Genomic DNA, 26,540 nt, shown 5'->3' with positions numbered 1-26,540 from the left:
CCTCGGGCATCACAAGGAGATGCTGGATTTGTGGAAGAAACTGGCTGGGCAGATGGAGCTCTGAGTTTCCAGTGTCACCCATCAGAGAGCGCCCACCCACCCGCTGGCTGAGGCGGGACGACTAGCACCCAGCTCTGTCACCTGCACCCAGATGTGAGCCCTACACCGACCATACCCCTTGCCCCTAGCCCTAACTGCATGCACCCAGCCCTGTCCCGATCCCTGTTCCAATTCCCGTCCCGATCCCCGTCCCCAGCCCCGCCCCGCGCTCCCCCTAGCGGCCCGGGGCGTTGGCCGCGCGCCCCCGCGCCCTCATGCAAATGAGTGCGGGGCAGCGCGCGCTGATTGGCTGCGGCGCGCGGCGCCGGCGCCGCCTGCGGCGGGCATGGGGGGCGGCAGCGGCGGCGCCCGCAGCCAGGTGCGCTCGGACGGCGCCTCCGCTCCGCTCGGTCCCGCTCGGTCCCCTTGGGTTCCCCCGGCACCATGACCGTGGCGCGGCTGGACCAGGGGCAGCGCCACCGCCCGCGGATGGCCTTCCTCAAAAAGGTGAGGGCCGAACCGCGCCGGGGCAGCCCTGCCTGCGTGGAGCAAACAGCGTTGTCCGCTCCGGTAGCTCGGTGCTGGGAGGGCTGTCGTGTTGCCGCCGGGTCCATTCCTCTGCCCTCTCTTTAGTGCCTTAAAGGCCCTAAAATGGGGCCGTAAACTGGAAGAGAAAAAGAAAAATCACCTGCTGCGTTAGGCCCCTGTCCTGCCCGGCTGCCCGGGACCCTTGGAGCGCCCAGGTGATGCTCGTTGTTCCCCAGGGATGCGGCTCTTGGCTCCCTCTTCCCGCTCCTGCCGTGTTTGTTTGTGAGCGGGAGCAGCTGAGCGAGTGGGAAGAGGCGCCCACGCGTTTGGGATGGAACGGGATGCGTAGTGTTGTAACGCCTTTGGCGTTTTTCTTTTTCTGCAATGTTCATTCAAAAAACGTAGCCAGTTCTAGCCTAACGGATGTCTGCAGAGATATTTTTTGCAGCGTTGTAAGCAAGTGTTTCTCCCAGCTGCTTTTCCTGCCTGTGGCTTGTCTTATTGAGTGGAATTAGGTGGGTTTCCAGGGGCAAGCACAGCCTTGGAAGGGGAAATGTGGGAGCTTCTCGGTCCCAAAGTGCGCACTCGGAGCTGCAGACACAGGCACCTCTTGGGCTGGAGGCAGCGAAGAGGATGGTTTTTTGGTGCCTTGTTTTTGTAGGTCGATTTGGGAGCCCTCCCAAAAGAAACACCCTGGGTCAAATCCTGCCCCGCAGGAATGCTCGCGTGGGGATGCCGAGGAGAAGCTCCTGATCCTCAGGTGGGAAGAGCTGTTAAAGCAGCTGCTTGTCCCGGAGAAAAGGGCTGGTGCTGCAAGCAGGGAGACATCTGAGCAGTTATGGGCTTTGCATGACCCAGACCTGCTTGGAAAGGAGCCTCCTGAGGAGTCAGTAGACAGTCCTGGGCTCTCAGTGTTTCCCCACCCTGTCCCGTTTTTCCCGGGCAGTGGGGAAGCCCGGGATGGAGCCTTGGCTGTTGCACTGGTGCCGTCTGCTTGGGTTTGGCTGTGTTTCCGAGAGCAGAGCGTGCCCTGAAGTCCCCGGCACCTGTGGCAGCTGCTGCGGGTGGTGGCAGCTGAYGGTGCTTGGCACAGATCCCCTTAGCACCTCATGGAATTAGATCCTCGAGGAGCTAAAATCCTGGAGAGAAGCTTTGCTAATTGGTTAAGCCTGTGCTCCAGCCTCGCCCCCGGCTGGAACAGAGGGATTTCCTGGGATGCAGCTGATCCTGTTGTCCCTCTGGAGCTGGCAGGCTGCTCCATGCACCGGCTCTTCTGCTGGCTTGTGATTTGTTCCCTTCCAAATTGCTTTGGAAAGTGTGTTTCCAAAGGAAACAGGTTCCAGGGGAACCTCCTGGACAAGATGCCCGTGTCTGTCTGGACACTTGTGTGACTGTGGTGGCTGCCCCTTTGCTTTGTAGGTTCCATTGGGATCTGCTGCTGTGGGGGAAGGTGGCACAGGGAGGGAAAAGGCGCACGTGGAAAGGAGGGGTTGTTAACGTGCAGGCCTAGAAAATGAATTATCCTTTTGAGATAGGGATACAACTTTTTATCCTCACACCTATCTGAGGAATAGGGAGGGAATATTGATCTTTGCAAACGGAATTAGGTAGTAAAGAGGAGGGGATGCAGAATGGGATAAATATTTACGATGGAGGAAGCTGCGTGAGAAGATGTTTAATTTTGGCACCAGGAGYAGGTCCCCTGTGAGGGGGAGGATGTGTCTGTGCTGTATGGAGCACAGCCCAGGAGCAGGTCCTGCCCTGTGCCCCTGCTGAGGGGGTCGAGCTGCTCGCCCCGAGTTGTGTTTGTTGTTGCACAGAGTTGTTGTGTGGTTGTTGCACGGCAGCCTCTGCACCTGGCCACTGCTGCTCCTGTGCTGGAGACAGCCGGGTAGCGCGCGGGCAGCCGGCAGCACCGGCCTGCCCCTGGCAAGGGCTCTGTGCTGGCTCTGCCCCTGCCCACGGCTCCCATGTGCTGCTGTGCAGCTTGCAGAGTGCTGCCTTTTCCCGCGGTTTGCACCTTTAGTTGTGCTTTGCGCTTAAACCCAGTGGCTTTTTGCTGTTGGAGATGGTTTTGCTCTGGTCTGTGAGGTTGCCGCTGTGCAGAGGTTGGGGCTGGTTTGCAAGGAGACCTCGGAGGTGCCTCGGAATGAGCCTAGGRCTGGGCTCTGCCAGTGCTTCTGCCACCCCTGTTCACCTCGTGCCCCTGCACCCCTGAGCACGGCAGGACGCGGCTTCTAGTTCTAATTTCACATCAAGTGATGTGAAATTCAAACCAGACGGTTTCAAACCAGATGCAGACCATCTCCCCTGGGAGATGAGCAAGAGCTGTGTTTGGATCACGGTTTGCGGCCAGAGCAGTAGGCAGCTCCCCATTCCCCGTTCATTTCTTTTAATATCAATCATTTCTTAAACGATGCAAGGGAGCCCAGCAGGATGTGGGAGTGACGACTGTCTGGAGCTCGTTGCTCGTTAGGAGAGAACATCCTGTGCTGGGAAACTCTGGTGGGTTCCCAATCACCTGGTAATGACCTGGCTGCTGAATCCAGCAGGGAATGAGGGGCTGCCCTGTCCCTGCCTCCGGACCAGGGCTGGGGGCTCCATGCAGCGAGGGCCGGCTGAAAGCCTCGTTGGACCTGGCAAGGTTTTGGTCCTAGGTCACCATGGTGCCTGTGAWAACAATATCCTTCCCTATGAGTGCCATCAAGCTGCACCCACTGTATCTACTGATCCTAGTTTAAAAAGCTGCTTCCTCTCCCGAAATGGATGTGAGGAGACAAAATTGGTCCTGTTGGAACAATTTGAACCATCTAGAAATGGAGTAGAGAAGGAAGAGCATATTCTGCAAAACCGCTGCTCTCGTGGTATCCAGCTGATAAGAAATAAGAATAAGAAATCTCTCCAGCTGAAAAGCCTGTGTGCTTCCCCACTTGTAATGCTGGTCCCTTCTGTACCCAGGCCTTGGTCTGCTGCTCAGGGGCCGGGTGGTACCTGTGGCTCCCAAGGGATGGGTTGTTCTCCCTTCCCTGGGRTCTGCACTTCTTGGGCATCTCAAGGTGGCATCTCCAAGGGGAAGGGTCTGGAGAGGAGAGCGGTCGCTTCCCTGCGAGCAGCTTYCCTGCTCCTCTGCAGAGCCCCATGAGAGGCCCTGGGGTCCCTCCTGCCTTTCTCGCTACTCTCGTACAGCCTGTCCTAACACAGCCCCTGCCTGTGTGCTCTGCAGATYGAGACCCTTATGATGGAAATGCAGAATCCGGACACGGGCGTCAAGACGCACACTCAGAGGGTGATGATCACAAACATCCCGCACGCCGTGACAGGTAGGAGCTTGTCCTGGGGAAGGGACCAGCCAACAAAGTTGTTCAAAGAACAGCTATGGGTGGCCACCCTTGGCTTCTGGGTATGCCCTGGAGCTCCTGTTTCCAATAACTGTGCCGTGTGTCCTTTGAAACATCTGCGCCCTTGATCACGTCCTCACTTGTGTCTTCTTTGCAGAAGAGATGTGAGCATTGCTGGTCACACACTCACAGCTGTCTCACCAGAGTTTGACTCCTCTAGCCTTCCTTTGCCCTACAATACAGGGGAACAGAAGCTTCAGCTGGTGCTGGATCACAAATCAAGATAAATATTAAAAAACAATTAAACTGGGCAGAATAGAATTTTTCCTTGGCATTTTCCAATAATAACCATTTTTTCCCCTCAAACAGCAGGAAATAAGCTAGACATTCAACCCGGTTCTCTGCCTCTAAATGACACTTTTTTGCCTTCTTCAAATGGGCTAAGGAAAAACCAGCCGGGTCATATCTAGTGTGAGAGGAAGCTCCTGTTGCACACAGCCCTTGTGCCTGGTAGCTCCTTTCCCAGGGCCCTGGCAATGCTCTTGGCACTTCCCTGCTCTCCAAACCCTCATGTAACCTCCTGTGAGGGATCTTGCCTTGTAAATATTCACACAGACTGCCCCAAAATCCCGTCCTGTTCTGRGCTTCCTGCAGCACTTCGATATTGTGAACAAGAACTGCCACTGAAAGCAGTGAGCTCCAGGCAACAAAGGAGAAGACTTGGCCAGATAGATTAATTCTTCCCCGTGGCATTTGCAAAGCCTTTTAGGCCCTGCACATGGTTTGGACTTTTTAATATATGTAAGGAAAGGCAGGAAGGTTAATTTACTTGCCTGTGGGCACAGCCTGAGTCAGYGCAGGGGCAAGGAGAGCTTGGATGACACCTGAAGCTCGTTGTCTGGAGCTCGTTCTGTGTGTTACCACCCAAACCAGGTAGCGGTTGTCCAACTGAAGCTGCTGGGGCATCTGCAGAGGATCTGCCCCCTCTAGTTCCTGCTGAGCAGTTAAGGCAGTGCTGCACAGAAGTTTCCCYTCTGCTCAAAACAGCATGCCAGGCAGATTAGATGAAGTGGGAACAAGTGCTTCTCTTGATGTCTGAGCACTCTGAAATACCAGTTCCTGAAAGTCAGTAGATAGATGATGTGGAGGGAAGGTACCCGTGGGTGTTTATCCTCTTCGTGTGCTCTCTACTTTGTTCTGGTTCCTCAACCACAATTGCTGGGGCTTCCCTCTTGTGTAGGTCGTTAGTTCTCATCGGCTTCTGATGAGCACRTTAGGGTCTCTTTCCTGGTCAGTCATTATCAGACTCTAGAAGATGATATTTTTAGTGCTCCCCAARTTGTATATACACCAATTAGCATCTAGGTGTGGCAGATGAGACCGATTCCTGATTAATGAGGAAACTGTGAAGRCATTAGAGCAAATCAATCGGTGGGTGTTAATCTACTGAAGAGGACTGAGCTTCTCAAATTCAGGAAGACAGGTAGGTAAATTCTGTGTGAGTAAAATGACTCACAACTGAAAAGGCAAATAACTATCCATGTTTAATGTGCACCTTTTAGGGAAAAGGCTTACAAAGAGAGCTGTCTAGAAATAAGTGATGAGATAATCCTTTAATTTCAGCTATTTCAGGAAACAGGCAGGAGGATAAAAGCTCTGAGCCCCATTAGGAGGCTAAGGCATCACTCCAGTGTCAAGAAAGGTCATCGCTTCATTTTGCAGTTGCAGGGGACGTTTGAAGGAAAGGTCTGTTGATATTGATGTGGGACTGAGTGCATGGTGTTTTTTTTTTTTTTTTGCCTGACCTTGTTTAAGTGGAAGGAGGTTCACAGTAGTAAGTTCTAGATGAAGATTACAAGACTATTGGAAGTTTATGCTGACTATGGGCGTGACTGGCTACGTCCCAACAAGTGAACTTGGAGAAATGAAATGTTTGTGAATGTAGAAATCTTGCTTTCTTTCAATATGTCCTGTTACCAATCCAAGTTGGGCTAGYGTGCTACCCTAGTCTAAGTAGATCTAAGACTTCGCTGCTGCTTCTACACTGTAAGTAGTGTCCCTTAAAGGACTGGAGAAGATCAGTCACTGGTGCCTATCTAAAGCTAAGGTAACATCGTGCTCTGTGAATGTGGAGATACTTTGCAGTGATTCTTTCCAGATATGATGGTGCAAAACGAGGACAAGGATCTTCCCTGGGAATGTGTGTTGCTGAAGCCCTTTCTAAGCCAATAACGAAGGCTTAARTGATGCTCAGGCCACACGTGGGTCTCCTCAACGCTTGCTATGAACCGCCCTGAGTTGGTTGCCTTTGCCCTGCTCCCTCTCCTGATCAGAAGTTGATGCAGACTCAGGAGAAACACCCAAAAGGCAGCATGGACAGTGGGGACATACATTTGAGGACACATGTGGAATGAGGGATCCATGCATTTGCTAGGCTGGAGAGCAGTGTTGCGATAAGGAGTGGAGGAATCCCCCTTTGGCCCATGCATTGCATGTTTCTAAGTACCTGATAATTTCCTTGCTTTGCAGGTAATGATATACTGCAGTGGATTCTCCAGCGTTTGCAGATCACTGGAGAAGGTAGGTAGAAATGTAAACAGGGAAGGCTTTGGTTTTGTAAAACTTAAAGCTCTCCACAAACAACTCCCTTAGATGTGCTCTTCTGTTCTGAGCTCACTTCTGAACTCCACTGTGGTGTTTCTGTGCAATCRCAGCATCTTTCTCCTCCGTTTCCAGAGGCACTGCACCTGGGGGACCTGTTTGTCAAGTATGGATACATCTATCCTCTGCAGGAGCCAAAGAACCTCGCCCTCAAAGCAGACAGCAGCCTGTACAGGTTCCAAGTGAGTTGCAGCTCATCTAAAGAGGTTGACTGAAGCTAGTTTGAAAATCAGACAACTAGAGCAGTTCTCCAGGAGCTGGAGTCACAAGGCTGAACTAAGTAGCTGTGCTTATCTTTTGGCATGCAGAAGAATGGAAGAGGGGTCCACAGAGCCTGAGGCCACTTTTCCCACTCTGGCACCACTTAAAAGCAAACTGGGATGCTGCCTTTGACTAAATTAGTGTTTTTATTCTACTCTAAAGACTATGTTTTCTTCTAAATGTGTTTTCCTTTCTTGGTCTTAAAAGTATCAAATGAAATCCTAGTCATAGGTGATCTCTGGGTAATATCTAAGTGTTAACTAGTACTAGGTGAGCAGTCTGAATAATGAATGSATAGAAAGCACAGTAATGGATTATGGCCAAGTTCATGCATGGACTGTTTCCCTTATGTTGAGAAATTAAGATATGCTCACAGGAACTTCCAGTGAGGAGTTTGGTTCCCCTGTGCTGCCAAGTTAGGCTGCAGCATCTCCGTGTAAATGCTCAGGCGGTGGTGAAGGGTTTAACCATTTTAGTTGGTTGCAGGGCAGAAGGGGGTTTGACACCACCAGTCTAACGAGCTGTGTTGCAATGACTGGCCCAGCTGCACCACTGYGTGTGCTTGCCCACCGGCAGGGTGTTGAGCTTCTGAGCATGGGAGAGAGAAAAGGATTCCTCCCTTTCCACTGTGGGTGCTTCCAAGTGTGAGTTCAAAGTTACTATGTGCTACCCAAGGGCTTGTGTTTTTGCAGACTCCCTATTTCTGGCCCGCACAGAGCTGGCCTGCTGATGACACAGACTATGGTAAGTGAGAGTTATTTTTGTTCAGGAGGGGCAGTTCAGTCCTGTGTCTCTGTGCACACAGTCCCATACCACGTCTGCTGTTCGTGTCTCTGTTGTGTGTCCCCATGCAGTGACCAGCATTTTCTTTTATGCTCTTTTTTAAATAATGCAGAATGGAGGGAGCACTCTGGATGTGACTGCCTTGTTGTGACCTTAATTAGATAAAAGTGTTTAAATCTCCATTTTTTTCCATCAGGACCCATCAGCCTGGAACACATCTAAGTACACTACTGAGTAGGGAAGACTTTAAACACAAGCTTAACYTTCCCTGAGTAGTTGAGTGTATTCCTGGACCTTGGCCCAAGGCTGCCTCCCTGCAGCTTGGATCAAGCCCTGCATTTAGAGCTGGTTCTTTCTTTAAACAATTTGTGGTTGCTGCAGCATCTCGTGACAGCTTTTCTATACTGATCTTTGCTGCCATTGTAATGTCTTTTATTATAGGCCTGGTCGTGARACTTGGGCCAAACAGCTTGATTTGCTCCTTCAGGCTATGCTGTGCACTTCAGATTGGTTTGTTTAYGCCAAGCTTGTCCTATGTGGCTTTTATCTACATTATGCTGTAGATCTTCTGAAGAAAAACACTTTTAGATTGGAACGTTTTGAACAAAACTTGGAACAAGACATAGGCCTGTGCTTGGAAAGCTTATAGGAAGAACACTAAAACCCTCAACATCTTAAAGATTTGGCCCAGTATCCTATGGCCCTGGAGGCCCTGGCTCGGCTCCCGGAGGAGGCTCAACTGCTGGAATAAGGGCCCACATTGCTCGTTGTGCCCTGCTCCAACCCCTGTCCCGGATCAGGGAGTGTCCATGGCAAAATGGAAGCTCCCAGTTCATCTTCAATGAGCGTCTGGTGGGACTGGAGCTCATGCCTGGGAAAATGTCTTAATTGYTATTAAGATATTAAGACCCATGTAAACACAGTCTTTGTCTATTAAGATATAAAGATATTTTTTATCTCTTCATCTCATTTAATAGACAAAGATTGTGTTTATGTGAGTTCTGGATGTGGATATTTTGGTTTAAGTGTATTTTACTGTTTTTTTTTTTTCCTTTTCTTACCCAGCAATTTACCTAGCAAAGAAGAACATAAAGAGGAAGGGGATTTTAGAAGAATATGAAAAGGTAAGGAAATGTTGTGCTTGTTCTATTGCAAGCCTCTACTTTGCTGTTTCTCTGGCCATCTGTTCCTGTAGCTGGAGTATGGCAAAGAAAATCAAATTGCAATTGYTTGAAATATTCCTCCAGGGGCCTCAAAGGCCAAAATTGTAAAAGTGAAAAAGAAACTGGTGCAGGAAGAGGATTCTGAAGTCGGGGATAATTTCAACAAGGGTAATTGTTGATAATTTCARAAAGGGTAATTGCCCTCCTCGCAGTGGTACTTTTGAAATACTGTAGTTTGTATGAATTATACTGGGAAGAAACCGGAATTTCTAGCTTAGCTGCCAGCCTGACTAGTCAAATTGTGGAGAGTCAGGAAAGCCCTAGGAGGAGAGTGCCTTGTCCAGCATTCACGTACTAACTGCTATTTTATTTTTATTTCAGGAACATTACAACATGCTCAATAAAAAAATAAACTACAAATGGGATTTTGTTATTATGCAGGCCAAAGAGCAGTATAAGTGAGTCACCTCAGTTTCTGTTATTTGCCTCACTGGGGAGGGTGTGAGGAGACGAAGCTTTGCTATCTAGATATGCACTTAAGGTACAGTTTAAAACATAGATTGCAGCTTTAAAATAGCTCGCAAGTGCCCCTCGAGACTCTAAAATAAACCTGTTTTTTGTATCAGCTTGTGGCCTCTCAGTTTAGGAGGGACATTTTGTTCATCCTACTTTTTATAAGTGAAGAAGCTTGGCTGGATGCTTCAAATTCAYGGGGAAGTTAGTGGACATGAGATGTAATTACTCCTTTAGAGACAGTCTTTTCCCTTTTTGTGGATTCCTTTCACCTTTTCTACTTCCCAGCATGGCATATTTTGCTCCTGCCATTCAAGGACTGTTTATATCTTGCCCAGGATTGTAGCCAATGGGTCAGAACACAGCTCATCAGATAACTGTCTTGTTAAGCATGAGGCTGTTGTTGTAAACTGAGGTCAGACTTAGGCTTAGGGATACCAAATACAATTTTAAAGATAGATAAGACTGTGTATAAAATAGTAGATGAAATTAGAATTAGTTGATTCAACCCAAACTTTTCTAGTGCCCGTTCTGTTTCATAGAAGAGATTGAGATGGTTGATTTTTAGCTCCTGAGAACATTCCTGGCACCATTTTGAGATCATTTTTGGATGAAAATGTCCCCCTTAACTGAGTGATGGGGATGAGGCACGTATAGAACGTATCTCTGCATGGAGGTCTCAGACACTGGTCAGCAACATCTGAGGCAAATAAACATGAGGCAGCCTGACTGACCACAAGTAAGGGACTCTTAGCATGAAACTGTACCAAAGGGCTGTCCCTCTAATCAAAAGAGGATGTGTCTGCTCCCAGCTGAGCTCAGGAAGAAGATAATTTCCCTAAGAGAGAGGAGGGAAGAGCAGTCATGTGTGGCCTTGTGAAGGACATGATTTGGAGGCTAGAATTAGATTCTGGGTGGTTGGACGTGCAGTCTGTGCAAGGAAGCCTTGCAGTCGGCCTGGGGTCTGTGCAGCAGTGAAGGCTGGGGCTCTGTCACCTTCATGGAGGGGTGAAGGTCCACAGGTGCCTCTGCTGAAATTCACTCCTCTTCTTGGCTTTGCAGGGCAGGGAAGGAGCGGAAGAAGGCGGACAGGTACGCGCTGGACTGCCAGGAGAGAGCCTACTGGCTCGTGAACCGAGTGCCTGTAAGTCAGGGCCGCTCTACGTGGTTTCAGTATCTAACTGGTGCTGCCAAGCCCTGGGGAACCAGCTGGTAGCTGAGGAACCAGCTGGCTCAGTGGCAGTAACGCAAAGGAGCTTTGGGGGCAAGTTGTGGGTAAAAACAGAGTGGGACATGCTGCACTTTCACGGTCACTCCCAGATGGAGACCGGGAGGCRACAGGAATCCTGAATCCACCCAACTTTTCTCCTTGATTGCACTCAAAATGCAAGGGAGGGAGACTTAGTTAAAGGCCTCAGTTGGGAATAGTGTGTGAGGTGGCAGCAAAGAATGAGCAGCAGCAGCCCTTCTAGGTCTGTGGTTCCCCTTGTGCTTTAATGTGTCCTATTGGCTTTAAAACAACTGAGCTACAAAGGTGTTGATATTTCTTGTTTATGACAGCCCRGCATGCAAGATGTCCTGGAGTATGGAATAGACCGAGTAACAGATCCTAACGAAAATAAGGTAAACCAGGTGAGGCTGCATTATTGTCATATCTACTGTCTTGACTTGGGAAGACCTGGATAGTAACCCCATTGCTGTGTTTTTGGGGGGCACTGGAGGCTGAGCATGTCAGCTCAGGTGCGGTGGCTGCATGGGCCAGAAGCCGAAGCTGTCTCGTTGTCCCAGGGCTGTGTCCAACAAAACAGCATTGGGCAACTTCTTTGGGCTTTAAAATACTTGATTTCAGGTAGCTTGTGTGTGCAATTACAGGACACTTTCTCTGCTGGTGAAACTGAACTRAGGAAACTTTTGCCTCCAGCTGCTTGTTGATGCTTTTTCTATTAGTGCCAAATTAACTGTGGGGTTCTGGGATATAAAGGATCCAGAGGAAAGATCCAGGTTTATAAAAAAGACCTCCAAAAGGAGAATGAGCAAGAGGAAGATGAAGTTGGGGTAGTGCATAGGGAACAAACTACATTGCATAAGRATAAATATTGTGTGTCTTCAGGCCCTGAAGAAACATTACTGACCTGAGACTGAAACCCAAGTGGGACAGATCCAGAGTCCACACTGCAACAAATGCAGTCAGTGGCTGGAGAATTGGTGCCAACCTTCCCTTTCTTCATCAGCCCTTTTAAGTGATCCTTTATTTGTGCACTTCATAACATTCACTTGGAAGCGAAGTCAAAGTGTGTTGTGGCAATTAAATGTAAATGTTACTGCGATCAAACGCCCTGTCTTCCCACAACTTCTCATTTCTGTAGCAGCCTTTAAGCATCTCAACGGGCAGAGGCTGGATAATTGCTTTGGCCAATTGTGTTCTGTTGCCATAGAGACTAAAAATGAGCAAAACGCTAGGATTGGGGGATATTTTATGTCTTTGTACTGTATCTTTTAGCTGCTGGAATGCTTCCCCCCCCCTCAGAGTGAAAATGAAAGAGTGGAGGAGAGAAAGGGAGACTGAAGAGGAGGCTGGCTTCCCGTTCTCGCCCACGGTTTTACAGCTGACATGGCAGGAGACTKGGGGTTTGCAAACTTTCTGAAAGCCTCTAGCCAACTGACAGCTGCTTGGAGCACAGATGAAGGGAGAGGATGGGTGCAATTCCCACCCTGGACACGAAAGGCCCCCTATACTTTACACTTAAGTAGAGATCCCAATGAGTGATGAGGGCCTGAGCCAAGGACACCAAGCTTGAGGTGACTTCAATGCCTTTCTCCTTTAAGTTGGTCTCTGAGCTGCCTTTCCTCTGTGGAGACCRAGCAGGAAAGGGAAGATTCTTCTTGCTGTGCTTTCTGCAAATATCCAGCAGAGCCACCCAGGCTTTCCTGCATGCTCAGGCTTTGACAGGAAGGGATCCTTGGTGTGGGACATAGGTTCTGAGAAGCTTTCCGTGTGGGCAGGCGTAGGATTAGCTTTATTTATTTACCTGCATATGACTTTTCTACATGATGACCCTTCTGGCTATAAATAACATTTAACTTTGTGTTTTCTCTTTCCCACCAGCTGTCTGTCTTGTGCAAATGTGCTGTGACCTCCTGCYTCTGAGACCCCTGTAGAAGATTAACACAACTTAACTACACGTGTGAGGTGTCTTCAAGCAGTTATGCCAACATCCACCCCTTCTCACCCCACTGCACCAGGGCTCTCCAAGACATCCATCTGGCAAAAGGGAAGAAGAAATTAGGGGCCTTTTAAAACCACCTAATGGTTTTAATCTGCTGATATTTTTCCTAAATTAAATGCCCTAACCACTCTCTAGTTTCATCAAATGGAACAGTTCAGCTGGCACTTGGTAAATCTGGAGGGGCCTGAATTGTATCTCAGGTTCCCTAAGGAGCTAATGAGCTCCTACTGGGCAGGAAATAGCTGGCCTGGAACAGAAATGAAGCTCTTGGAAGAAGGCAATTCTAGGACAGTAAATGTAATAATAAGTAGTTAATTTTTTTGGTCCTCTGAAACAATGATGACACTGTAGAAACAGGGCTTACAAGAAAGCTGCCCTGGCATCAGGCAGACCTTTAAAAGCAGGAAAGGGAACAAAGCTTTTACTCTGCGCTTGCATCCAGCAATTTTTTTCCCAGTAATTCCAAGCTAACTAGTTGATGTTTTTTGAGCCCAATTTACTTTTGCCTTGGAGTTCTGCTTACCTTCAAATACCAGTGTCAGTGCCCTGGTTTTAGTGAGCTCTGCTCTCCTGCCTTTCAGCTGCTGCTCTGTGCTAGTTGCTGCTAGTTTCTCCCAGCCAAACAGCCCACTTGAATCCTCTGTCTCCTATAGTGTGTCCCGGGAGACTTTGCATCAACAGGGAGGCTGTAGGTCTATGGCTGATGGTCCTACTGTTGTCTGAGATCCTTGTGCTTCCCTTGATATATCAGCCCTTAAATCCTCTCTGTTCCATGTGTGTGGCCTGCAGAGCATCTCTGCAGTGTTTGCTTGCTTTCCTGGTTGTCCCTGCTGAGATGACATGCACTGCAGTCATTCCAAGACACTTATGGCACTTCCATCAGCAGGAAAAAAACAAAACAAAGCTCCCTACTCCTGCAATCCCACAACAGGGATCTCTTCGTGCTGTACTGGCTAGGCTAGGCTTGTGTGAAGATCAGATGGGCTGACTCTGTGTTAGGCAACACATCAGCCAATCTATAGAGCCCTATCTGGCTCCTGCTGCTGAAATGGTGAGTGCATCTTCTCAAAGCCAGCTGCCTTTCAGCTACATGTGGGTATCTCTCACACGTCAAACAACCCCTTCCAGAGTGGGACTAGCAATAGGATTAAAAGGCAGATGTGTCCCCACCAYGGTCCCGTGGCAGAGCAGCGCGGGAGAGCCCGGCTGTGTCCAGAGGGCAGCTCTGCAGCTGGATCCTGTCGCTGCATTCTGGATCTTGGCTTCCTGGGGCGCCCTGCAGACCTGAGGCTGCCTGGGTTAATTAGGATCATTGTGGGCTGCAGATTAGCTGCGTGGCTAAACCAGGAGATGCAGAACTGCATAAGCCTTTAAGGGCTTGTGAGAACATCCCCCCCTTGGCCTCTCTTCCCCTCTCCCTCCTTGATTTTTTTGCCCTAAGTAACTGTGTTTCAAAGGAAGCTGTGTGAATAAACACCCTGCAGTTAACTTCTCGCCTTCAACGGCGTGCTCATTCATAGATGACATATAACGTAGTCTAAATTATTCAAATCACCACGTAAGCACAGCAGCTACTGCTCCTGAGGCTTTTAATTGTGGTGTTTATATTTTGCAATGTGTTGGTTCCTGTCTCCTTTAGCTAATATTGAATGATCTAATCTGTGTCTTGTAAACGAATCTATTTAGCTCCATTAGAATAACCCTTTAATTGAAGGCATACAGGCAGGCTGCGATGGAAGAGGCAGTGCTAAACAGTAAATACAGCTAATGGAACCATTTACAGAATGTGGGTGCTTTTAGCTTTGATGATACCCTGATTAGTTGAKCTTGCTGTGTTTGATTTTATTTGTAATGACAATTAATTAGAGAAGACTGCACACAGACCTGCAATGGTGCTTAATTTCTCAGAGAAAATGTAGGCAAAAGCACCTACTCCAACTTAATGATATTTGTTTCTTTATTTTACAGAAAAAAACCATGGATGTTTATAGGAGAGAGGTAACTGGTCCTTCCCTTCATTTAGCTCATTAGATCTAAAGTAGTGGGAGAAATGCATCCAATGGCACCAGTATAGAGACAACCAAGGATTGATGATATTTGCATGCTAAATCTTCCAGAGCACTTATATGTAGCTAGAAGTGTGATGTGGGGAGGGAAGCAGTGGGGTTGCCCTTGTGCAGTTATGCAGCATGAGGAGCTCGTGTTAATTGTTTGCACACTGTAAAATGCTCTTCTGATGTTTGACTTRACTTTAATGAAAATACCTGTGTGGCCGGGATAATATAGAGATTCTGTGATCTTTTGGGCGTCCARTAATTAGGGAGGGAGCAGCCTCGTTAGCCTGACCCGCTGGGAGAGACTGAGGTTCAGGTAGAGATGGCGATGTTCTCTCACTTCCATGCTCCTAACTGGTCACATCTGGTCCCTCTCAGATCATGTACTATCAGCAGGCCATCATGAAGACCAGAGTGAAATCRTCCGTCTCCCTGGGAGGGTAAGTGCTGACTTCTGTCTGTCCGCGTGTTAATTAGCCCTCGGTGCTCCTCTTAATGAGATGATTGAGCTCCGCCTTGCGGGAGGTGGTGGCTCACTCATGGGAATGGCTGCGGTGGCCACGTGCGGTGGTTCCATGCTGGCTCTCCAGGCTGCGTGGTCCCTGGCCAGGAGGTGTAATGCAGAGGAGGGGACAGAGTCCCAGCTACAGCAGAGAGGCTTCCTTAGAGCCAAGGAGAGCTTTCCTGTGGATGTTCATGGAGCAGCATCGCCGCCTTGGTTGAAATTCCCTTTGAAATCACAAGGCGTTTTAGCTGATCACGGTTTGGGATCTAACACATCCTGGAGTCTGGAGCAGCAGCTCTCATTGTGGGGCCATGGTGCTAGGACACAGCAACGTGTCCATCTCCTGCCTGTGCTGGACAGATAGCGAGACAGGCTCATCCTCCTGGTCTGAGCTAAATAGGGTGCTCCAGCCTCTTAGCTGGGATAATTCAGCTGAGGGAAGATGGCTGTGGATGAATGAAATGGGTGGAAGAATTGGGGAAGCAGCACTCCTTGTGGTGAGGATGACAGCTTGAGATGCCCCCAATTCTGCTCACAGGTCCCTTAAAACTCCTCACCTCAGTTTCCCAGAAGAGTTGGAGCAGGGGAGACTTGRCTGCATCCATGAATTTTGCGATGTTTAACTGTCTGGCTATGGGGCTTTTCATATATTGGCTCTTGTCTTGCTAATATGTAGTACCCAATTTCTAGATCCAAAAAATATTTGTCTGTCTCGGCTGGGGGTTTGAGTCCAGATCTAATTATTATTGATTAGGGTAGGATCAGCAACTCGATGGTGTGCATGCATCAGAGCGTTGCATTGATTTAGGAGGAGCTGCAAAGCTCTAATCATTAAAAGGACAGAGCGGTGTTGCCTGAGCTGACAGATTTGTAGCATGATTAGAATATGGATTGGAGGAAATTATGCAGGTRCTGAACGCCTTGGCATTTCCACTGGGAAGATAGGCTAGAGCAGGTCTATGCCAAGCCTGTGGAATGCTTCGTGCAGGAGCACTGTCCAACTGCAGGGATTCTGCCAAGATGCCCGATAGCAGYGAGCCCTTGGACACGACTCCCAGCTTCGTATGCACTAAGCTGTTTGGCCTGGGATGAATTTTAAGTGGAGAAAACAGATTCCCCCCTGCTAAGAATGAACAAAGGAGGTGAAAGCTAAAATTCCAGCACACTGGTGAAATTGGCTGTAATTACTAGTCTGGCCAGCTCGGAAGGTGCAGCAGAGGTGTTTGTGGTTGCTGCTCGAGAGGAGATTTTCATTTCCTGCCAAACCCTCCTCGACTCCGCTGCGGAGCAACGAGCTGCACGGTGGGTACGTGGAGGAAAGGAGAGGCCAAGGCTCCTCCGTGCTGCTCTGCCTCTCCTGGGTTTTCCCAGGGTTTCCCGGGCTCTCCCAACCCCGGGGAAAGCCTATGGAGGACCCAATCCCATTCCATACAGTATTTGCTTCCCTTCTCTCTCAGCCATTGAGCTGCCAAAATGACCACTTTAAAAGATAACCGCGAGACTGCTGTTTGATGGCAAATGGGAGGGAAAAATGAACTCTGCTATTTAATCAGTCCATGTAATGATTTATTTGGGTTTATAATGGGGCTGACCACAATCCTGCTTGCAAATGAATACTTTGATTTTTGTTGGATTTATTTGTAGGCTTGTGAAGTACTGTGAGCAGTTCCTCTCCAATGACCCTTTGCTGTCTGGATGTCTCCCCAGCAACCCCTGGATAACCGATGATCCCGAGTTCTGGGACCTCAATGCGAAGCTGTATGTATTTTTATTCTCTCTCCTTGTGTTTTACCCTTGACTTTATGCTGATAGAAATGAGAAAGGGGAAGTACAGATCTCACCACGATACCCAGCTGCTGATCACGAGTCAGGAAGCATTCCCCTTTTGGCATGGCTTGTCCATGCCAAGGAAATGCTGGATTTACAGCATTGTCCCCTTCSTCTTGAAGTGGAGCTTTCCTTAATATTATGGAAATTCACAAGCTGATTGTGGGATTACACACTTGGCAGCTGCTGAGTGGGCCTGATCCTTACCTTGGATGAGTGTAGTTGGCCCTTCCTGACACAGGGATAGGATATGACCAGTAATACCAGAGYGTAGCTGCTTGGCTTAGCTTTAGCCTTATTAATTCATGCACTGCTGATGGTATAGCAGTGCAGAGCTGGTCCTTGTACACAGCTCCCCAAAGAAYGTACCCAGAGGTGAGATTCAGATGTGTATTGACTGCCCATGCCCTCTGTGAGGTCTCCCTCGGGCCTCTGTTTGGATATATGTTATCTATACAATGGCACCTCTGGGACTAATGTGTACAGGCTATTACTGACTGTCACGTGAGTCAGTGATAGTGTCCTGCCAGACAGCCCTGAGGGGTATCACCAGCACAGAGCGCGTTTAGGAGAAGCTAAGCCCAGGCCTACAACCACTGCTGCCTTCAGGACGGTGCTGAGTCAGACCTGCAAAGCTGGCGAGCGTAGCAAGAGCAGTGCAGGCACAGGGTAAACCTTGATCTCACCGTGCACCAAGTTGTTTAATCACCACTTATGTAGTGCACTGACCTGAGGAGCTCATGACAGCATCTGGGAAACAACACAGAGATCTCCTGGCCTTCTGCTAGAGGGCATTCAGCTTGTAATGAACATGTCAGTTAGATGGTCCGTGTGAAACCAGCAGTGCTGTTTGTGTCAAACCTCTGCAGAGTGGAAATCCCCACCAGAATGCGCGTGGAGCGATGGGCCCTCAACTTCAGCGAGCTGATAAGAGACCCCAAAGGTCGGCAGAACTTCCAGCTCTTCCTGAAGAAGGAGTTCAGCGGTGAGTCCGTGTGTCACTTCCCTCTGCCTAGGAGGCACTGAAGGACACTGCACAGCTCAGAGCGGCAGTGCAGAAGCCACAGCTCTGCAATAGGTACCGGGGGCTGTGACGATGACAAGGCCACAAMGCAAAGCGAGCGGAGTGATTTGGAGGCGCTGGCTGTGCAGGCAGTGCCTGCAATACCACCTAGTGGCACAGRGCACAAAATACAGCAGCTGGGCACTGCACAGGGAGCACTCCCACCRAGCTGCATCTGTGACTGGATTTATGCCCTTGGCAGGTGTCACTTGCCCCTGAGCAGAGAGCAGCAGAAGGCTGTTCCTTCCTTCAGTCCCAAGGAGATCTTCAGGGTCAGTTTGACAATTGGAGGTGCTCGAGATTGGAGCCAGCTCACACCAAATCAAACAAATTCAGCTTAGGAGCTAATAAATGCAAAGCAGTTTTCCTCAGTCTCACCCTCTGCTAACTGAATCCTTGTTGTGCAGGAGAGAATTTGAGTTTCTGGGAAGCCTGTGAGGATCTCAAGTATGGAGACCAATCCAAAGTCAAAGAAAAAGCAGAAGAAATTTACCAGTGAGTATGAAAATCTTTAATTATTAAACTCATTATAGCAAGCCCCATTGAGGTCCTCTGTACCTCAGCACTCCCCAGATAACTTATTCTTGATTTTTTTTCTTTGTAAACTGCAAAGTGTGGGTTGTGCTATGTCTCCATGTAGTAAAGAAACATTTTGAAGATGAAAGCAAAACACTTTTGTTATATAAACTATTTAATTATTTTTTCTACTATTGCACTTAAATTTTGTAAAGGAGAGGACTTAGATTGTAGTTTAAATATCAGAGTGGAATAGCAAAGATCTGGGGACTGCCACAGGCAAACTATAAGTGGATAAATACAGGTAATTTATGGAATCGTTCATATATCATTGGGATCTACCTTGGGACAAGATTACTGAAGAGCAGCTAATACCTCACATCAACTTCGAGTGTGAGAAGTCTAAGAACTATCCTCTGCCCAAGCTTCCTACAGATGAGAAAATTATCAGTTTATGGAGGTAATGTCCTTTGGGATCTTCAGAGCAGGCACTGTATGAAGGCACTAGCGAGGCCCGTTTGGCCTCCAGTGGGCCAGAACATGGTTTATATGCTGCAGAAAGAAGTGACTGCATGTCATGGACAGCCCTCGGGTGTGGTGGCCAGTCCTAGCTGGGAGTTGAAGGGACTGCTTGTTTGTCCCATAGACAGAAGAGTCTCTGGGAGTTCTCCCTTTAACTGTAGTATCATTTCCTCTTGTTGTAGACTCTTCCTGGCTCCAGGAGCGAGGCGCTGGATCAACATCGATGGCACCACAATGGGCATCACTGTGAGAGGTCTCAAGCACCCTCATCGTTACGTGTTAGATGCTGCTCAGACCCATATTTACATGCTGATGAAAAAGGTCTGTTTGTTCCCAAAGCCTTAGGGGGATTCCATGTTCTTGGGGCCTTCCCAGGGCTGTGTGGGCTCTCAAACAAAGGCCACTTGCAAGTAACACTGAAAGTCCCTGAAATTCGCTGACTTAAGCAAGCTCTGGTTCAGGCCTTTGTACTTTGTTGCTTCTCCTTCCAGCTTCTCCTCACCAGCATGCCCCAAGGTAACGAAGTTTAGTTGTGTGCTCAAAGTCCTGCCTTCTTAATACCAGCTGGGTCACCAGCTTATTCATGGCTTGAACAAATCTTATAATTTCCTGCATGTAAAACTGAGATGTTGCTGTTTTCTTACCCCAAGGATTGGTCGGAGACAAACTCAGTGTTCACGCAGCACCTGAAAGTGTGTTATATATTGATAGTATCAATGTTTGGGTTTCTTTTTTTTTTGCATAGCAGCAGCTGTGCTCTCCCCCAACAGTGTCCTTTATTCATTCTAAGTACCAGTCTGAATGCCACGTGCAGTATCCTTGTGGTGGGATGCTTGTTGCACAACTGCCTTTTAGCAGTGGTTGGGAAAATTCGTAGAAACTGCTGTAACTGAAAGACTTCTATACCAAGAACAGAACAGGATATGGCTCCTGTCTTAAAATACTCAGTAAAACTTATTTCTCACAGTTTGCTGTGGTTATGTTGATGGACCTTTTTAGGTCTGACTGGTGCAGTCATGGTTACCTGGGGACTGATATTTTTGGCCAGCAATGTCATGGCTTTCATTAGATCATCAGATCATAAATAACTTGTGGATCCTCCTTATGAGATATAAGATACACTTAGGAAGGAGCAGTGTGGGCCAGAGGAGCAGCTGGTGACACCGAAAGCAAAAAAACTGTTCTGATTTGAGCCATTTGTGAAAAGTTCTGCTCCTGAAATGTAAGCCCTTCACCCTGCAGTGACATTGAGGCCTCTGGTCTGGACTTGCCTGAGTCGAGACCTTTGGGCTTGGGTCTTTCCTGGGAAGCTTTATCATGAGATTAAGGAATTAAGAAATGTGCATTAGGATTGCGTTAGTTTCTTGGAACTGGGTAGTCTCACCCAGCAGCCCCAGCCTCCCTGGCTCCGGAGCAGCTCTCCTTGGTGATGATTTTAATAAAGGTGTTTGCAACCTGTGACTACCCCTTTTTCCCTTTTCTCCTAGTAGGACTCCTATGGCCGCTATTTAAAGTCTCCAATATACAAGGAAATGCTGGCCAAGGCCATTGTGCCTCAAGAGACGGTCAAAAAAAGGCAAGTGAAATGGCATGTAATTGTAGCAAGGGGGAAAACAGCTTAAGCTGCAGCAGAGCTGCTAAGATTTAGATGTCGGGTAAAACAGATTTTTCATTAAGAAGATGCTTTGAGACAGATTACACTGTTTATAAGCCTGTTGAAACTGACTTGACTATAGCCAGAGTACTTGGCAATTGCCTACCTTGGTCTGTGAGTTTTTTTAAATTAATTAATTAATGATTGCTCCTTTCCTGAGAAGAATAAGAGCAGTGTTTTTGGTGAGTATGGGAGAACCTTCCACCATGAAACGTCGGCTTCCAGACTAGAGCCACTGCAGTGTTCTCCATCTATTCTACTCAGCTCTGCCTGGACAAAGCTGTTCACCCCCTGGGAAGTGATGGTGAAAAGCAGCCAAATTGGAACAAACAGTATCTTGCATGTGAGTGACTGCTGGCACAAGGTAGAAGGCCTGAAAAGGAACAGGCTTGAAAGGGCTTTTTCCAGACTAAGATGAGGCCTGCATAGCAAATTTGGGCCATTTGAGCTGCAGTCGCTTCATAAAGCCGAAGGTGCAGTGTCAGAGCCAAGCTGGGTGGAGCACTTCTCTCTGTTCCTCTTCCACTTTTTTTAACCTCACGAGCAGGAAAGAGGAATCGTGGACTTTGACACTTTGGCTTCATCCACTTCAAGTCAGTGGAAAAAATAAACCTGCCCGTGACTTGCCAGGGGCTTGGCTAGTTTTCCCCTGAGCTGCACATCGCAAGGGTGCTGTCAGATGGTGGCTGTTCCCTGGTGACTTCCTTCGTGATTGGGGTGTCTCTCCTGGGAATACAGTACTCACCATCGTGCTTAGGGTAAAGCTCTTGTACTTCATCCAACCTTAACACTTGTTTTCACCGCTGCTGGGGGGATTTTCCTGGAGTGGCAGCRGGAATTCTTTTGGATCTGGCAGAGATCAGATCCCCACCCATCGTAGCCCCTGTCTTGAGCTTGCTTGAGGGCACCACGAATAAAAGATTCCTCTGTTAACAGATGATCAGGCTCACATTGAGTGCCTACAAATGCAGGCAACAAAGCGGGGAGTCCCTAGGGTCCCAGCACAAGGCTGGATTTTGCTCTTTTAGCAGTTCAGCATGACAGAGTCCTGCTTTAAACCACCTAGTCTGTACTTATGCTTCCCTGCAAGTACAGTACCAATGGTGGTAGGTTCATCTCTATCTGAGCATGCCCTTCCACTAATGGGCTGCTGCGGGTCTCACTAGCCCTGTTTCAGGGGGTCAGTTTTGAAACACTGAGCAAAGTCAGCCAAAATGCCAAGTTACAGCTCTGTATTTCATGTGTACGGTGCCTTTCTCCACCCAGGGCAGGGTTTAGCAGGTGCTGAGCCATGTGCCATCCCCATGCACAGCCTCAGGGATTTAACTGGACAGGATGTTTTTCTCATTGATGATTCTGCTCTGCCTGGGCCCATCTGGATGCTTGGGCATTTCGGGACATCCTCGTCGCTTTGGGAGCGACAGTGCAAGGCTCTGATGCCCTCCTGCCCCTCGGTAACTYGCTGCTTCTCTCTCCCTCCCTGCCCAGCTCCAGTTTCCTCTTTGGACGGCGCCACCTCCGCTCCAGCCCTAGCCCCATCATCCTGAGGAAGCTGGAGGAAGAGGCCAAAGCCAGAGAAGCCGCCACCACTGTGGACATCACGCAGGTTATGAGCAAGCTGGACCGCAGGAGCCAGCTCAAGAAGGACCCTCCCAAGTAGGCTCTGAGCCCCGCGGGGCGCAGCCCGGGGGAAAGACAAGCTGAGGCTGCTTGAGCTTCGTCTCCCCTTCCTGAAGGTGTCAGTGCTGCTTTACGTTTGCCCGGCCCGCTCTGCCAGCAGCCCCGCTCGCTGCCTGTCACTGCTCCCTGCAGCAGCACGTGCTGCTTCCCGGGCATGGAAGTGCTGCTGGAGACTTGCTGCTGGCTGGGCAGGAGCCTTGGTGCCACCAGCTCCTCTCCTGCACACTCCCAAGGGGGTGTTTTCCAGCAGCCCTGGGCCCCCGGGATGGCCGGGCATCTCTCTGCCTCTCGCTCTGCTGCTGGCAGCCTGGGATGGCACGAGGCAGGATACAGCCCTGCTCCTGCTGCTGCCCAAGTCCTTGGGGTGGAAACTGGCTTTATCCAGAGCAGAGCTGGGGCTCCCGCTGGGAGCAGAGTGCGACTGCCCACCTTGGAATGTGATGGTGTGGGTGCTTGTCCTCTAATGCATGTGGAAGAGCCACGGACACCTGCAGGGCAGACTTCCCATGAGGTCAACATGATGAGGGCTCCCAAAGGTTTAGGTGACCCTCCTTTTTAATGACAGTCCCAAGTCCCCTGTTCCATGTGGAGGTAATGAGTGAAAGCATGAGGATTCTCCCTGTTACCCTTCCTCATGACGACCTGGTGTGCAGGCTTGGAGAGCAGGCTCTTGCAAGAGCTTGCAGGAGGGCTTCAGGGATGCAGCCAAGGCTTTGTGTTTCTTTTATCAAATCCTTTCTGACTCATCTTGTCTTTTTCCTGCTCTTCTGTTTTGTGTTGCTTAAAAAATAACATAATGTAGTTCCAGTTGCCACTGGTTTGTAGCCCAGGGGCAAGGAAGAACCAGGATGGAGGCATTAATAGCTGATTTCAGCTTTAAGTAGTGGTTTTTCTCCTTTACTCTTTAGAATGAGGAAACCTAAACAAGTCGTTTAGTGCTAAAGAACTTGGGGAGATCCCAGGCTTTGCTGGGAAGCCCCTGTGTGTCTGTACCAAGCTCGCCATTACCAGAAGTGAGAAGATTCCCACAAAGCCCGATAAAAGGAGTGGGGAGGCAGAAAAGCTTCCTTATTCAAGAGAATTTAGAGGAAGCAGAGGGACTGGGTGGGAAATGCCAAGGGCAGGAAACCTGTTGAGTCCTKCTATTGGTGTTTTGTCCCTCATTCCTACTGGGTTGATTTTGCAGCAAGTGGGAGGTGCAGAAAGCTGGATGCTTGGGAACTGTTGAGTATCAGGGTGTTGAGCACCAGCCTCTCACTAACATGGAAATAACTGAGCAATAGGTAGGTCCCTCACAGCAGTTCGCGCCCTCCCTGCGCATATTAGTCCTGATTCTGTGTCTGATAGCTGGTCTGAGCTGGTGTYGCTGTAAAACTAGTCTCCTTTTATAGCTGAGTTAAGGTGACTTCTGTAACCTCTTTTAACCTCATGGTGATAAATCTTCTTAGAGGAACTGAAACCACATTGTATGGGGTTTTGGCTTGGATGCCAAGGCCTGCTTGCTCTGTCCCTGCCCGTGTTCCCAATGGAAGCAATGGCAAATTTTTGCAATGCCATAAAGGGAAGCAGGCTCAGACTGTAAAATTTCTTATTTTTGCTTGCAACTGGAAGACTGACTTAYGTGACGTACTGAGCACCATCAACCTGAGCTGAGGGCTCTGAAGGACACAAGGGAGCTTGGCAAGGCTGGCCCAAAGCTTTTGGCTGGGAGGAGCTGCACCATCTCCTCAGGATTTGTATAGGAGGGAGCACTGGGCAGGCTGGGTTGCTAGGGTGTAATAACACATGCAAGATCAAGGCAGGATATAAATAGCAAATAACCTGCGTGTTCCAGCCAATTGCTCCAATTCCACTTCTGTTTTTTGTTGTTATTTCTATCCACTTCCCTCTCCCCCCCTTTTTTTTTTCCTATCATCTCAGCTTTGCACAGTTGTCCTGTTTACAGGGGTTAATGCTGCACGCTCTGTGCTTGTGAAAGATGAGGCCTGCCCTTGCAGGCAGAGGCTGGCTCTGTTGTGCTTATAGGCTGAACAAGCTGGTGTGACCCAACGTGCCGGCTCCGGCTGCTCCTTCCCCCTGAGGAGGAAGGCTGCATGGCACAAAGTGTGACCACGGTACAAACTGAACCGAACTTTGGGTCAGCCACGAAATGGCTTGTTTCCATTGGAAATCAGAGCAATATGTTGTTTCAGTTCTTGGCCATCGCTTCCATGCATTCATCTGTCTAATAAAAATAAATGGAGAAAATGGAGAAAAAAGAACGGCGTTTCTCCTTTGTGCTGTCTCAGTGCGTTCATCCTTCAAAGTGTCATCTCTTCACCATGCACACATGTATTTTTTCTCTGGGCTTTTATGGATAGGGGTTCACTTCTTTTCTGCTCGTTCATCCCTGGGCTGGTTCATTCCTTGAACCTGGAAATTCCTTGATTTCCTGCTGGTTCATTCCTTGGGGGAAAGACCCAGCTGTGCACCACGCACTTTGCCCTGAATCTGTACTCCAGCTTGTCAAGTGGGTTTGTCCTCTTCTTTAACCACCACAGCCCCTATTTCCCCTGTTCGCCCCGCTGCCCGGCCCTGCCCCACGCTCATTCCATGGGCTGTAGGGCTCAACCTGCAAGGCAGGCGCTCCAGGACCCGGAGGAGATGGTGGCCACCTGGGTCGGCTCTCCCTGCTGCCACTGGCGCCATGAGCTCCTGCCTTGGCACTCGCACTGGTGTTGGTGCTYGCTCCCATGCCCTGGTTGGGATATTGAGCTCCTGGGAGCAGGAGGAGATGCGGAGGTGGCAGCAGGGCAGGAGCATCCTCAAAACCACCCTGCTCTTGGCGCAGGTTGCTAGAGAAGGGCAATTTCTGTCTAGAGAGCTCTTGAAACCGAGCCCTAGCCTCGCTGCTCGCCTGGAGGGCTGCGGCACTTGCCTCCTTTCCAACCCATGTGGGCTCGTGCTGGGGCGCTTTGCCTGGAGACCTGGGGTTGGACAGCAGCAAGCTCAAAGCCAGGCTCCGTGCTGTGCCTTTGCTGTCTCGGAGAACACTTCAAAAAGTGCCTGTCGCCTCGTGAGTTCCTATCTCGCAATGCGGCTTCTTCCAGATGAAAATGGACATTTCCTTGGAGAGAGGGATCCACCCTGTGGACTCCGAGGAGGCAGAGGAGAGCTGCCGCCGAGCCCACGAGGACTCGGCCAAGGAGGTCCATCTGCCCTTGGGAGAGCCCTGCCAAAGGAGGGAGAGCAGGGTAGCAAGCAGCCCTGCCGGGTTCACCACGGGAACCATGCTGATAAAGTAGTGCATTAGAGACATCCTTCAGCATCAGGGAAGCTCAGACGACCRCAGTTATGAATAATGGACCCTGATGTACCCATCTGTTTGTAATTTAGGATTTTGAAGCATTTTTGACTTGTTTTCCTTCCTATCTTTGTATAGTCACATCCRTTCATTGCAAACTTCTTGATAAACGAACTGCCTTTCTTGCCTTATACCAGATGCAGAATATACACATACATGCATTTATATATATAAAAATACACACATATACATACACGTACACATACAGATATATCTACTGGGAAATAAAATAGTGTCTTATCAGACTTGCTTGCATGGCCATGAGGTATCAGCACTCTGTACATAACACAGCTGGAACGGAGCTTGCAGGCGTTTTTCAGAGCAGGACTCAGAGTTTGAGCAGTGCCAAGACCGGGCCTTGTTAGGTTTCCAGCTTGGGTCCACCCYGATTGTTATTAAGAATTCTTAATTTTAAAGCAATTTCACTAAGGGACAGCTGATTGCAGACAGAATAGATTGAACACTTCATGAGAAGCCCTGTGCCATATGGCAAGACATCCTTGATCAAAACCAAAAACGATCCCAAAGAGCTACAGGAGAACAGGAGAGACTCTGGAGCACTTCTGTATTAGTTCCAGTGTCTTTTGGTGGCTTCTCAGCACCCTGAATTGAACTGCATCCCTGCAAGACCTGGGAACATCACATGCAAATCGGTTGGTTGTTTGGGCCACTCCAAACTTAGACTGATGCATTGCACCATCTTAACTGCATTGCCATGTCCCAGAGTGCTTTCCACCCCATGGCCTGATAAAGTTCTCCACAAGATGCTCTGGCACTACTGTTATTTCTTATGAACTTTGTCACAGGTGCTATAAAACCTCCATTTATCATGAGAAGCTGTCCCTATCCACATGCAGGTAACT

At 49.0% G+C, this 26,540-nt stretch overlaps 1 protein-coding gene across 2 annotated transcripts; it reads left to right on the top strand.

The window, feature by feature from the left end:
- The first annotated feature begins 483 nt into the window (after window positions 1–483).
- Window positions 484–24,077, top strand: RGS9 (regulator of G protein signaling 9). 2 transcript variants are annotated; one of them, XM_026046809.1, is made up of 17 exons: window positions 484–546; window positions 3,791–3,887; window positions 6,435–6,485; window positions 6,642–6,748; window positions 7,520–7,571; window positions 8,676–8,734; window positions 9,155–9,231; window positions 10,349–10,430; window positions 10,847–10,909; window positions 14,482–14,511; window positions 14,946–15,007; window positions 16,717–16,830; window positions 17,769–17,884; window positions 18,370–18,457; window positions 19,183–19,321; window positions 20,491–20,576; window positions 22,143–24,077. In XM_026046809.1, exons 1-17 carry the CDS (start codon window positions 484–486, stop codon window positions 22,312–22,314), a joined length of 1,458 nt encoding a protein of 485 aa, XP_025902594.1. In that variant the 3' UTR covers window positions 22,315–24,077. The 2 variants fall into 2 exon arrangements, with proteins under 2 accessions (XP_025902594.1, XP_025902595.1); XM_026046810.1 differs by lacking the exon at window positions 20,491–20,576 and having other exon boundaries at window positions 22,143–22,247.
- The last annotated feature ends 2,463 nt before the right edge of the window (window positions 24,078–26,540 follow it).

Source organism: Nothoprocta perdicaria, unplaced genomic scaffold (genome assembly GCF_003342845.1).
Source record: "Nothoprocta perdicaria isolate Ctin4 unplaced genomic scaffold, notPer1 scaffold_46, whole genome shotgun sequence".
NCBI lineage: Eukaryota > Metazoa > Chordata > Aves > Tinamiformes > Tinamidae > Nothoprocta > Nothoprocta perdicaria.
This window is presented reverse-complemented; position numbering and strand designations above follow the sequence as displayed.